The sequence below is a fragment of the Typopeltis vanoorti genome, chromosome 13 (genome assembly GCF_054136105.1).
Source record: "Typopeltis vanoorti isolate ZY-2024b chromosome 13, IOZ_Tvanoo_1.0, whole genome shotgun sequence".
In the NCBI taxonomy this organism is placed as follows: domain Eukaryota; kingdom Metazoa; phylum Arthropoda; class Arachnida; order Uropygi; family Thelyphonidae; genus Typopeltis; species Typopeltis vanoorti.
Window position 1 is genome coordinate 70,616,538 of NC_143561.1, and position 14,313 is coordinate 70,630,850.

Here is a 14,313-nt window from a genome sequence, read left to right on the forward strand (position 1 = left end):
TATGCTAGAAGATACTGATGAGGATAGGGATCTTGGAGTTTTAGTAAATAGGAAATAGAAGTTCAAGGGTCATATAGCAAAAATTTTGAATACAACTCAAAAGATAATTGCAATGCTGAACGTTCACATGTAAAGATAAGGATGTCATTTTGACTCTTTATAAGGCCTTGATAAGATCTCACTTGGACTATTATGCGCACGTCTGGTATTCTGGTTTCCGTTGTGATTCTGATATATTGGAGAGAGTGCAAAGGAGAGTGTTAAAAATATCAGGATTGTGGGATACTGATTATGAAGACAGACTGAAAATTTGTAGACTGCAGACACTGGCAAACAGGAGAAAGAGTGGGGGGGTGATATGATTGAGACTTACAAACTTCTGAAAGGGTCATACAGGATTTCAATTGATGGAATTTTTCAAATTATGGAGGGTGGGGAAAGGACAAGAGGGCATCCTTGGAAGCAAAGAATGAAGGCCGCTAGGAAGGGGGTGAGGGGTAGATTTTTCTCTCATAGGGTGGTGCGTGATTGGAATGGATTGCCATTGGATGTTGTGAGTGAAAGCAGTGTGAATGAATTCAAGAATAAGTATGATAGCTGGTGTGTGTAGTATGTGACCTCCCTCAGTGAGTCTCTGACTCCATGGATGTCTCTCTCTCTCTCTCTCTCTCTCTCTCTCTCTCTCTCTCTCTCTCTCTTTTAAACTGTAATAACATTTTATTTATCACCATACAGAGTACTGGATTTACATATATATAATAAAGCATACTATTACATTTTCTGATCAGTACAAAATGTCGAGTACAGTGATTTTTTTAAAATCTAATTTTACATTTTTTTTTTCAATATCAATATCATAGCTTATTATTATACAGCCTATTTACATGTACACATTTTTTTTAATATCAGTATCTTCATTATTATTATAAACCGTACTGATTGTTTTTTTACATAATTTGCAGTCTTTGCTTAAGAGGATTACGTGTAGTTGAATGAAGCGGATTAATCCCACCTACTTCGAAGCTCGGGTTAGCTTTTATGAAGAGAGTGGGAGTAGCCTTCACTATTTATGGATGGGATGCAGGCATTGGATGCTGGTGATTTGTGATGTGTATATTAGTGTTAATGGTATTAACTTTGTTGGTATTTTTTCCAGAGTTCGTGTTTTAATGTTCTGTAGTCATCTATGTGTTTTAAATTTCTTGGTAGGTTGTTGAGTAGCGTGGGTATCTGATGTGATCTCACAAAAGAACCGTATGAGTTGTTGAAGGGTGTAGGGATGTAAAGGGTTGTTGCGGGTCGTGTTATACGATATATGTCTCTGTTGCTTCGATAGGCGATGTTGAAGTAATTCCTTAGTAATATTATGTGGTGTTTCAGATTTTTAATGCTCAGGATTCTGTGTATCGCCATGTGCTGGTCGGAAGGTTGTGTATAAGGTGTCCAGATCACTGTTGACACAATTTTCCTATGTAATATTTCTAATTTTGTTAGTGGCTGTTTGATGTATTTGCATAGACTGTTATACCGTATCTGAGTAGGGATTCGCAGATACCGTGATATAGGAGTTTTTTAATGTTAGATGGAATAATGTCTTCTACTTGGAAGAGTTTTGCTGCGATGATGCGGAATTTAGTGTGTAGGTAATCTATATGTTTTGTCCATTTAAGGTAGCAATCTGTGTAAAGACCAAAGTATTTTGCATGTGTTACAGGTTTGATTTCGGAATACTGGCAGGTTTTTTTGATATCAATGCAGCGGTAAGTGTATCGATAGTGGTGCGGGGCGCATGATTCTCGGGTTGTGTATTATCAATATCTGTGTTTTGGTGCCGTTGATTACAATTGCGTTTGGGTAGAAGTATGTTATGATTTCATTTAGGTCTTGTTGTGCTTTGGAGAGAGCCGTGTTGATGTCTGTGTGGATTGCTAGTAGTGCGGGTGTCATCTGCGAACTGAAATATTTGATTTCTTATGGCCAGGTTATGAACATCGTTAATGTTTATGTTGAATAGAGTGGGTAATAATATGGCGCCTTGAGGGACACCGTGTTTTATTTGTGTACCCCAACTGCGACACGTACCCATTTTTGTTACTTGTGTTTTGTTTGAGAGATAGTTCCTGAAAAAGGTGTGCAGTGCGGGTCCTCTTATCCCGATTGAGTATAGTTTAGTCATATTTATATGACTAAACTATACTCAATCGGGATTGATCCTTATATGATCAAATGCTTTGGTTAGGTCCAGCAGTATAAGGACGGCGTACTTGTTTTTGTCGAGAGCTTTGTTTATTGCGTCGGCGATGTCTTCTAATAAAGTGATGATGCTTTTTGTTTTCTGAAAGCCGTATTGGTTTTGTGAGATGATGTTGTACTTCTGTAAATAGTTATGTAGTCTGGTGTGTGCTATTTTTTCTAAAATTTTTTGAAATGACTGGTAGGGTAGCTATTGGTCTGTAGTTCTGAGTATCGTTTCTTTTACCATGTTTGTATATTGGTGTAATTACTGCAGTTTTTAGTTGTTGTGTGATAATGCCTGTGTCGAATATTATGTTCACGGGTCTCAAAAGTATTGGATTTATTTGTTCAAAGTGTGTTAAAAGGTCTATGAGTCTTATTTTGTCTATTTCTGGAGTGGTCTTTGGTTTTAGCTGTAAAAGTGCTTCTTTACATCCTGTTTTGTTAGGTGGAAAATATATAGTTTGTTGTTGACGTTGTGCCGTTAGTTTTTTTGTTGATTGCTGGTAGTGAAATGTGTTCATTTCTGGATCATTTATTTTAAGTAGGCAATTCCAGTCTGTACTTTTTACAAGGTTGTCGACAATGCTCTTTAATATGATCGAGTTTTGCTGACTTTTGTGGTGGTGAGAGGGGGGGGGAGGGGAGGGATAGGTAACGTAATAAAACGAAGTTGAGACAAAGTAGTGATTAGCATTGACGTTAATTACTGATGATGTATTGCATGGATGGGAGCCCGTATGCTTATATGATCAATGCATGATTGTGTTAGTGAATTGTTGAGTATTTCTTCTCCTGTTGGGGAGTTAATGGTGGGGTTTATGTCATACTGACTTAGTATATCAAGATATGTGCTAGTGGTTGAAGAAGCGTGGTCAAGAATATTTATATTAATGTCTCCTATAAGGATGAGCCTATGTGTTGTACGGGGTTTGATGTCGCTTAGCCATGCTTCTAACTCATGCAGAAAGCTAAGTGAATTATTATCTGGGGAGTCTGTATATTATGATTAATGTGTATTTGATACTATGTTTGTCGCTATTTGCGATTTCCAAAATTAGTGTTATCGCATGTTCGAAACGAGTTTGTTTTTCAGCCACACTGTATTTTTCTTTGATAAATGCCACGATACCACCTCCTCTTTTGTTTGGTCTACATAAGTTGTAGATTTGGTAATTTTTAATGTTGTATGCGTAAATTTCTGTGTCGTTTATTGCAACTTCGGTCAGTATTAGCGGTTCTATGTTTGTCTTGGTGTAGTTGAGCAATGTTATCAATGTAAGCCAGTGCTTTTTTATACTTCTTATGTTTGTGTGTATGATAGTGAAGTCGGTATTGGTGGAAATGTTGTCTGACCATTTCTTAAATTAGTCAAAGGCCTAGAAGTTTATATTGTCTGACTGGATATGTACGCCTATATTTGAGATCTCCATTATATAGTTTTTAAGTGATTTCTAATCTTGTTCTTAAGGATGTGAAGAGTTAGTGTTTTATATTGGTAGGCTGTGTAAGTCGGATTCTCTTGCATTTATATAAACTCGAGTGCTTTCATTCTTTCTCATAAATATCTGTGAATTCTTAGTCCACAGGAACTTGTAGTTTTTCTCTGTTTTTGTCATCCTTGCTTGATAAAAGATTTTTAAAATATGGAGTCCAGTGTTGGAGTTTCTTGTCAGTAAGGATCGACGTTTTCTTGCTTGCTGCAAGAATGGAGTCTCTCAGACTTCTACTGGTAAAACGAGCGATGATTGGTAGCGGTCTCTCTTTGTTTTTTTTTTTGTGAGCCTCGGTTAAGAGGCGATGTCTGTGGTTGCAACTTGAATGCCAATTTTACTGCCGATTAGTTACACTATGTTGCTTAAATCTTCAGTCTTTTCTTTGGTATTACCTCAATTTGAAGTACTTTTTTCTTTCTTTTTGTAGCATGTGCTCCATTTGACACATGAGTGTGTTTACCTCCTCTTTCCGCAATTCTTCATTTTCGCGCTTCAGTGTTTCTTGCGTTTCTATCGTTACCGTTAATTTTGTCTTTATTTCTCGCACGGTTTCTAACATTTCTTCAACCGTCATGTTATTGTACTGTATGTAATGTACTGTATGTAATGTGATACTCCTCGAATTTTTTGTTAATTTGTTCCATGTGTGTATTTAGCAAATCTTTAGCCATAAGTTTGAATGAATCTAAGTTGTCTCTGTAATTTTAGGATCAGGAAGGGACTTATTTTGATGTGCGTCGTTGCTTTTCCAATCAGCCAAGGAGGAAAGAAATTATTATTACTCAGAATCGTTTTGATAGCGGGAAAATAGTGTGTGTGTGTGTGTGTGTGTGTGTGACAAGGAATGTTACGAATTTGAACCACATGGACATATTCTCGCCTACACATCCTAACTTCTAAAGTTGTATTTAATTTCATCAGCCCGAGCGAATTTACTGCAACACACACTTTATTTAGCAAACTGGTAAGAAATGCTAACGGTAAATGATAAGAAATAACTGGTAAGAAATGCTAACGTTTTACAGACTTTAGCGAATAAATAAAAAATAAACTGAGAAATGGCATTATACAACTGCGTTTAAATAATTTAGTGAGCAATGAACATAATATTTTTGAAACTATTGACTTTAATCATGTTCACGATTTTGAAAAATGTAGAAAAAGATCTGTATAATGTTTGGTAAATAATGTAATAACTAAGCGATTGCTATTTTGTTGATAAACAATTCCGCGCTGTTAGCCTATTGCATTGCGCTTCGCAACCATATGCCCGGGGAAGGAGTGTCCTAGGTTCGATTCCCGTCGTCGACGTGAGGAGCATAAGGATCTTCCTCAGCCATAGCCAAGTTAGCCGGTCTTGGGTGTGGACAGCAGGTTTTTTTCCCCCAGTTTATCTGGGGTTTTCATCCCGCAAGCAGGCAAACCGGCATCGTGAACACACACGGATCTACGGCCATAAATACTTAACACCCCCCTTGAGGGGCTAACTCTCCCCAATAGGGACGGGGGAGAAAAGGGAAGAAACTCCATATGAATAAAAAAATACCTGAAAGATTTTATTGCTAATATTAGAAATGCCGAATATAATATCATAATACGGGCTTTCTCAAATGAAGATTTGAGAAATTTCCGAGCAATTTAGGAAAATAATAAAACATTGACAAATATCGGAGACATATTTTCAGGTAAACAATTTATAGTTACTTTTATTTTATTTTTAATTTATTTATTAAGTTTGTTCTATTTTTTCACTAGAAACGATCCTCATTTCCGAATCAGTCACGATTCTTCAATTCCCTAGATCTATGACCACTTCTAGTAGAAAGATTATGAAAAACTATTACAGTGCATACTTACCTGGAGGAACATCAGCTAAATATGAATTATAAAAATAGATATGACGGTCAGTATAGAGCACATGAGGAAGAAAAGAAAGAAACAAACAAACAAAAGCAGCACGCGCCATACTGTTTTAGAGAGAGTATGACACATAACAAACAACTTGTATAATAAAATGATAATTGCATGAGGAAAATAAGATACGAAACGAATATAAATAGCGCCACCTACCAAGTTGCTGACATTCTTTAAAAGTATGACAAATAGCATCAGGTAATCCAATCCAACCATATCGCCTTCCTGGAACTAGTAGGCTTATATCATCAACATTGCGGTTTTCATCTCCAGTGTCACCACAGATAATACGACCTCGGTTTAATCCTAAAGACAGATTATAAAAGTTAATATCATAAGAAATACAATACAATCCATATAGCTTTCCATTTGTGAAAACAACAGTGAATTAATAGAAAGGCATTGATTATCTAATGCGAGCAACGTTTTTTCCTTTTTCAATTTTATTTTAATTTTTCACAATCAAACGCGTCGAAAGTACAGTATACAACTATGGTCTCCAACAATCCACATGACATCCAAAGAACACAATTTTACACTGTCTGGAACAAAAATTCCATATAAGCTGAAATTAGGCATACATGTACATTAACTGTTTCGTTATTTTGAAAAATAATAAAAAGGAACAAAAAGTTTTTTTGTTTTTTTTCCATATCGATACTAATGAGGGGATTATTTAAACATGTATTACCATGCTAGGCATCTCCCGACATCACGGGATGATAAATGCTAATATAGCTACTTTGCTCACCAGGCCTGATTTAAAAATAAATAAATCAATACTGTAATAAAAATAAAGAAAAACTGGTCGGGTTATTGCCAGGATACATTCGCGAATATAATTAAAATTATATTTTAATTACATTTTCTTTCCTATTTAAGTTTAAAAAACGCATCAAATGCTTTAAAAAGCAACGGTGATGAATGCTTATCCCGTACTCAAGTTTACGACCAGTTTAAGCGATTTCAAAGTGGTCGTGAGACACTTGAGGACGACGAAAAGCCAGGCCGTCCAAATACTGGACTGAGCAAAGTTAACATCCAAAAAGTGCGTGATTTCATCAAAGAAAACCCAAAATCGTCCGTGAGATTGATTGATGGTGAATTGAGGATTCCAAAATCAACTGTGCACAACATTTTGACCAGGAGTTTGGGCATTTGTAAATTGAATTCGCAATTTGTTCCCCACAAGTTGACCGACAATCAAAAAATGTATCGAATTGAACACTGCAAGGACCTCATTAAAACCGCTCGTAAGGACTCAAACTTCCTTCCTTGAAACGATCCTTACTGGTGTCGAAACGTGGTGTTTTGAGTATGAGCCCGAGTGCTGAGTGGAGACCACCAGAAGAGGGGCATCCGAAAAAAAGTCGCTTCGAGAAGTCAAAAGTAAAGACAATGCTGATTTGTTTCTACGATTCCAAGGATATTATCCACAAAGAATTCGTTCCGCCTGGCCAAACGGTCAATGGTGAGTTTTATCTCGAAGTTTTGAAGCGATTGATAACAAGAATTCGTCGCGTACGGCATGAATATCGTGACGACCGACCGACCGTTCGTCAAAACACATGTTACTCTTGGCACTATAATTCAGCTTCTAATGAAAAAATGTCATAAACAGCTGACACAAAACTAATGAAGGTTGCCGCTTTCGACAACAAAAAGATACAACAGGTGGCGCCACTAGTTTCTTCTATTTTCGAAAAGTTCGGTTTCTTTTTGGACAGAAGGTGTATGACTGAGCATCTGCGATCGCCAATACATGATACTCGTGATCTCCTCTGGCCCCGCTCGGGTAAACGAAGTAGCGCTTGGTCCGCCCGAGCACTACTTCAGTTTCTTGGGGATGTGAAGAGGATTAAAAGTCCAGCAATCAGTTAGGTGGAAGGTCTATGGAATGCACTTTCTGAGGATAGGTTGAAGATTTGTAGGTTACAGAAATTGGTCAAAAGGCAAAAAGGAGTTATATGATTGAAAAATACAAATTACTGAAAGGTTTCTACAGGATTAACGCAGAGGAAAATTTTCAGAATAGGTATGGTGGTGAGAGATCTAGAGGCCATCCTTCGAAATCGAGCAACAATGTGGTGAATAAATAGAATAGTTTGTTAGAGACTGTTGCAATGACTGTGAATGGTTTCAATGCAAAATATGATAGATATTGTGTGAATATTGGATAGTGCTTGGCATAATGTTTAAGGCCTTTCTTGATGAGTCAATGGAGTCCATGGAGTTTCCGTGTAATAATAATAATGCATTTTAAAAATCCGAAATCCGCCAAGTCCTTTTATTCCTCAAAGGGAGTAGGAGAGAATGTTTAGCCCTAACTTACTTTTGGAAACTGAGGAAGAAAGTCCATCTCCATCCTTAGCCAATTACAGATAACTGGCCCAAGACTATCAGTAATTTTAATTAGCAACTGGAAAATAGAGGATGGTAGACAACTGCTGCCATCTTGTGGTCCTGAAACATTGTGAATTGTATTGTCGATTTTCTTGATTTGTTGGAATAAAAAACTTTCATTAAGGTTTTCTATTCCAAAAAGTAAGGTTTTCTCTCCTGACTTTCCAGGAGAGAAAACCTTACTTTCCCATTGCTAGAAATCGGTTAACTTGGGAACCAGTCGAAAAGAGGTTAGAAAATGTTTCTATACTTGGTGACTATAATCGAACTTAGAATGGTCTTTCTTAGGACAGCCTAGTGCTACGGATGCAAACCCATTCCCAATGTATATACTGGTCTGATATTTAAAAAAATAATAAATAAATAACGTATTTACTGATTGTACTTTCTCAAAAACGAAATTAATTATAAAGGATTCTTTTCTGATGTTTATTCAGCAAAATGTTCCAAAATTTTATTAAATTTAAAATTTTGTATTTTATTATACAGCACAGGATGTGACTGGCCACACTTTGCAGATTATGTGACTTGATTACATGATTATGATTCCATAGTCCTAAAATCATTTTCGTCAATAAACCACCGCTGCACCATTTCCAAATAGAGTAAAACCCCGTTTTTACGTTCCCGCAATTGACGTTTTCCTGCCATTTACGTCATTTTCTGTTGGTCCCGTCTTAAGGCCTATTCTCACGATGTATTATTTTCCCCCCATTAACAACTTGATGCGGACGTTATTTCCCGTGATTTGCATTTTTTTAATCGGTGGCAATACCGATTTTCGAATCGATTTCATCGGAAATCTGCGCATTTCTGTTCTCAGGTGGCGTTGCTTTCGGCTGTAGTTTCGTTTCCGCCATCACGGTGACTTGGGCGCATGCAGCAGTACTGTAGTGATGAGCGATGCCGCGATTTTTCAATCACAGTACGAATTGATATTGCAAAATTTCTGCAACGTAATTTAGCGTGTGAAAGTTGCTTTCAAGTTGCGGTGGTGGATTATCCATGTTAGTAACATGGAGAAAAAAAGACAGAAAATGTATTTCGGTAGAAGAAAAGATGGCAATTCTGCGACGTGTAAATTGGCATGCCGGAACACGTGTGCATTTAACATAAGTTCTTGGACTCTCCGTGTCCACTTTGAACACGATAGTAAAAAAACAGGTCAAGCATTGAACTCAATGCAAAGCAATCTGGAGCTAAGCCAAAAAAAAAAAAAAAAAAAAAAAAAAAAAAAAAAAAAAAAAACGAAAAGCAAAAGCAATCAACAAAGATTTTTTTTTAAATAGATAAATGTAAGTACATTGTAAATTCATTTATTTTCAGTTATTAAATTTTGTAATCTAGTATGTAGACTCACATACTAGCAGTCATCTTTTAGCCTTCTTTTAATGTTTTTTTTACATTTCCTGCTATTTACACTTTTTTCCATCAATCCCCTGAAAAGTGTAAAAAAGGGGTTTTACTGTATTTCTATTACAAATTTGTCTAGTTAATTGTAATACGCTTATTCACATATAGCGCTTTTTAGCATATCGAAGCTGAGTCTTGCGCATTTTCTAAGATATTTTGTAGATGTAGACGTTAAGTAAATAATATAAATATAAAATAAATAAACTCGGCTTCTAGTCATTAAATTTATTTAACCATGTCATATAGCATCAAAGCCGTTGCATCAAATTATGTATACACTTTTCTGTTTATTTTTTTCCCAGAAATTTGACTTAAGTTTTTTTTTTTTTACTTTGTTGGTTCTTGAGTTTTCTCACGCAACGTAGTATGGTTACAATGTGCACGCTGTAACAAGACATTGAACGTATAAGTTAAAATATATTTTAAACATTTTATATTTACTTAGTGATGTCATAAAAAAAGAACTTAATTCTTAAAGACCTAGTCACTGATATGAAGGACTTGGCCAACAACTTACGGTGCTGCAGAATGAATAATAAAGAATACAATTGCAAGAGTAAAATTAGAATAATTTACAATCGCAAGTATCGCAAACGGATTTACTTAGGCTTGCCAGACGTCCCGTATTTCACGTCGAATTTTGCTGTCCTATTGAATTTGTAGGGATGCAGTGGCACAGCCAGAAGGGGGGGGGGGCAAGGGGCCCTCGTACCCCAAAGGAAAAGGGGAAAAAAAAAACCACTAGAAAAATTTCCAAAAATCTTTTCCTAACTAAAATTCATTTTTTTAATTTATGTTGTGTCGTGTCTTCTATTTCTATACTACTTGTGAATTAGAGGTCACATAAGGTGGGAATACCCTATAGCTCTCGGGAATCACGGCTGCTGCGAACACAAGGCGAACGAAGTAATGCTCTGGCAAATACTTTTGCATTTTGCTAAGGCTTTTGACAGAATACAGCATGGTAGACTGTTGCATAAATTGGAGAAAATGGGTTTGGGTTATACAGTATTAGCATGGATAAGAGAATGGCTGACTGATAGATATAAAGTTGTATATGGGGGATCTGAGTCTGCAAGGTTTAAGGTAACAAGCACTGATCCTTGTACCACAAGGATCAGTGCTTGGTTCACTGTTATTCAATCTGTACATTAATGATATTGGGAAGGATTTGACAAGCGACATACAGCTATTTGCTGATGATGCAAAGATAGGTGGTAGGATAATCAGGAATGCTGCTGATATGCAGAATTGCAGAATGATTTGAATAGGCTGGAATTGTGGGCATGGGAAAATGGGTGTCAGTTCAGTGTGAGTAAATGTAAAGTCATTCACTTCGGCATGATTAGATATCCAATGTCGTATTATATTGGTGGGATTAGGCTAGAAGAAACTGACGAGGCTAGGGATCTTGGAGTGTTAATAGATAGGAAGTTGAAGTTCAGGGGGGGGGGGCATGTGGCAAAGATTGCAAATACAACTCAAAAGATAATTGCAATGCTAAAATGAACGTTCACATGGAAAGATAAGGGTGTTATTTTGTCTCTTTACAAGGCCTTGATAAGATCTCACTTGGACTATTGTGTCAGGTCTGGTCTCCTGGTTTCCATTGTGATTCTGATATATTAGAGAGAGTACAAAGGAGAGTGTTAAAAATGATATCAGGATTGTGGAATACTGATTATGAAGATAGGTTGAGAATTTGTAAACTGCACTAGCAGACAGGAGAAAGAGGGTGATATGATTGAGACCTACAAACTTGTGAAAGGGTCATACAGGATTTCAACTGATGGAATTTTTCAATTTATGGAGGATGGGGAAAGGACGAGAGGGCATCCTTGGAAGCTGAGAATGAAGACTGCCAAGAAGGGTGTGAGGGTTAGATTTTTCTCTCAGAGGGTGGTGTGTGATTGGAATGGATTGCCTTTGGATGTTGTGGGTGCAAGCAGTGTGAATGAATTCAAGAATAAGTACGATAGCTGGTGTGTGTGTGTGTGTGTGTGTGTGTGTGTGTGTGTGTGTGTGTGTGTGTGTGTGTGTGTGTGTGTGTGTGTGTGTGTGTGTGTGTGTGTGTGTGTGTAGTATGTGACTTCCCTTGATGAGCCGCTGACTCCCTGGAGGTCTCTCTTAATAATAATAATAATAATAAACCGAGCGCTAAAGTCTGCAGATGTTAACTTTCATGCCTTGAATCAGTTAAAAAAAAAAAAAAAAAAGTTCTTCAAGGACATAGAATTCAGAATATCTTTTGAGAAAAATTGGTTCAACAGCATCATACTGGAAAAAAAAAATCACTGGTATCATGTATTGACGATCATTGCAGATGCCCAGTCATAGGTCGTTGCGATGCGTAGTGTGTATATTCTCAAATCGTCTACTCAACTCTCCCCCCTCCTGCCCCACACACACCAAGATTAAATCCTTAGTGCGTCACTGCAGCCTAATGTTTCGTATTTTAAAGAAAAGATAAAATTATAAATATCATTTAAAATAAAGAGCCAATAGGCTTCATTTCGGCGATGTAAAACATTTAAATTAAGGGGATATTAAATCCCACATTGTTTTAAAACCGAATAAGAAACTCAAAGATCGGAATCAAAGAGTTTCATGACGAACATAGTAACTATAAAAGTATCGGCGACTACTAGCGTAAGCTAAAGCACGTAGTTCAAGTACGTAGTACAAACTAGTATGCTAAGAATAGCGATCAGAACGTTTTCCAACTTTGCTACGAGTTGCCCTAGTTTGTACTGCGTACTTGATCTACGTGCTTTAGCTTACGCTAGTAGTCGCCGATACTTTTATAGTTACTATGTTCGTCATGAAACTCTTTGATTCCGATCTTTGAGTTTCTTATTCGGTTTTAAAACAATGTGGGATTTAATATCCCCTTAATTTAATTAATATAAATATTATGTTAAGCAATTATAATTATCAATATTCTTTTCGAATAATCCAACTTAAATTGATTTGTAAGTCATAAACACCGACAATTCGAGGAAATTAACTGTGTTTACAGTTTACGGCGACGGTCTCTTTCATTGGTCGCTTTTTATTTAGTATAAGCATTTTATTTATAATTCTGTACAGATATATTGCATTTGCTTATTTTCAAACAGTTCTTATTTGGACATTGTGCGGTGCAGTATCGGTACAGTATGTGGATGTTATTTCAATAATTATTAAAAAATAATAACTCGCCTTTTTCGAATGTGTGATATTTGGTTAATACATAAAATATATATCTAAAGATAAATTAATTTTCTTTATTAATTATACAAAGGTAAATTAAATTTTCTTTCCTTAAGTCCTTAATAATGCCAAAACAAAGTGCGTTTTTAACGATGATTATTCGAAAGAATGGAATTTTATTGAAAAAGGAAAAAACATAACGACGAAGTTGAATGCCTGTAGACAGGGCCGGCCTTTTCTATAAAGGGACCCAGGCGCAATTTAAGGCCCCAAAATATCTTTCAAAGATATTTTGGGGTCCTAAAATATTTTTCAAAGGTAAAAATTAAAGGATTCGAAATAAACGTATTGTAAAACCTCTTACCTGCAAATGATTTTGGCACAGGAAAAAAAAAAAAACATTCGAAATATAACAGGTTAATATAACGCTTACTGAACACAAAACAAAAGTATTAAATAATTAAAATAAATAAATATTTAACACAAACAAAAGTCACCTAGCTCACCAACTAGCGCACAAAAACTATTTACAATTAATTATTGCTTAAAGTAATAAAAAAATTAATTTAAGCACATAAAAATTAATAGGTTTACTATTTAGGGGCCTAGTTTTACTAACACGTATATTGCTTAATATGTATTTATTTAAATGTATATTGCTTAATATGTATTTATTTAAATATGCGATTTTTTTGCTATGTCATTAATCATTTTCGAAAAATTATAATTTTTGGCAATTTCCTTTTCGATGCTTAATATAGCAAGTGCACTCAAACGTTCTTCGCACATACTTGACCGAAGATAATTCTTTATTAATTTTAATTTGCTAAAAGAACGCTCTGCACTTGCTATAGTAACTGGTAACGTAAAGAAAATTTTCAATACAGTTAGCACATTTGGAAATAGTTCGTTATAACGAGGGCCGCCGAGAGAAACCTTCGGGTTCGTGACAAGTCTGTGGTCCGGGCCCCACTTAAAAAAGTGCATCACTTTTGTTTAATAAAAAAAATCATATAAAACATTAAACATTTATTTAAAAAAGTGTACGATAAATTCAAAATTGGATACATTACATACCATACAAAATACAAACATTAAATAAAAAGAGAATTTTTAAATTTTTATTGCCTGATCCACTTCCTCACTTTATGGTTAACGAAATCTTTAATCATCTCGTCATAATTATCATTGCCAGGTCATGTTCTATTGATAGCAAAGCTAAGCCGTTTCGGCAACTGTTACTGGTATTGTGCAAAAAATTCTGATTGAAGCACATATTTCGGGAAAAACACCGTGAAGTTGAAATTTATAAATGGTATTTAATAAATCTAGTCCTGGTATAACATCCTGGTATAAATCTAGTCCTGGTATAACATCTCTAAAAGACGAGATAACATCATCTCGTCTTTTAGAGATGATGTTAAGTCTTTCGAATATTTATTTATTAAATTATTGCACGAGTCAGAAATTTCTTGTTGATTCATTGTTTGAAAATTTAATATTGGTGAAAATAAATTCTGAATGTTTTTTAAAGATGTGAAACGCGTGTGAAAGTTGCGAAATAATTGTATCCAGTATAACAAAATATACAGTTCTTTTAAAATGTCCTTGTGTATCATCTCCGTCTGCACTTTCTTCATCTGCTAGCTTTATTCTCTTC

The 14,313-nt window shown here is 35.7% G+C and overlaps 1 protein-coding gene across 1 annotated transcript in view; it reads right to left on the reverse strand.

Annotated features, from left to right (window-relative positions):
• LOC150100274 (HHIP-like protein 1) overlaps positions 1-14,313 on the reverse strand; it is a 159,669-nt gene that overhangs the window by 91,979 nt on the left and 53,377 nt on the right. Inside the window, exon 4 of the mRNA XM_090402622.1 lies at positions 5,802-5,951. Coding sequence (XP_090258748.1) covers positions 5,802-5,951 — 150 coding nt within the window. The remainder of the gene's footprint in view (positions 1-5,801; positions 5,952-14,313) is intronic.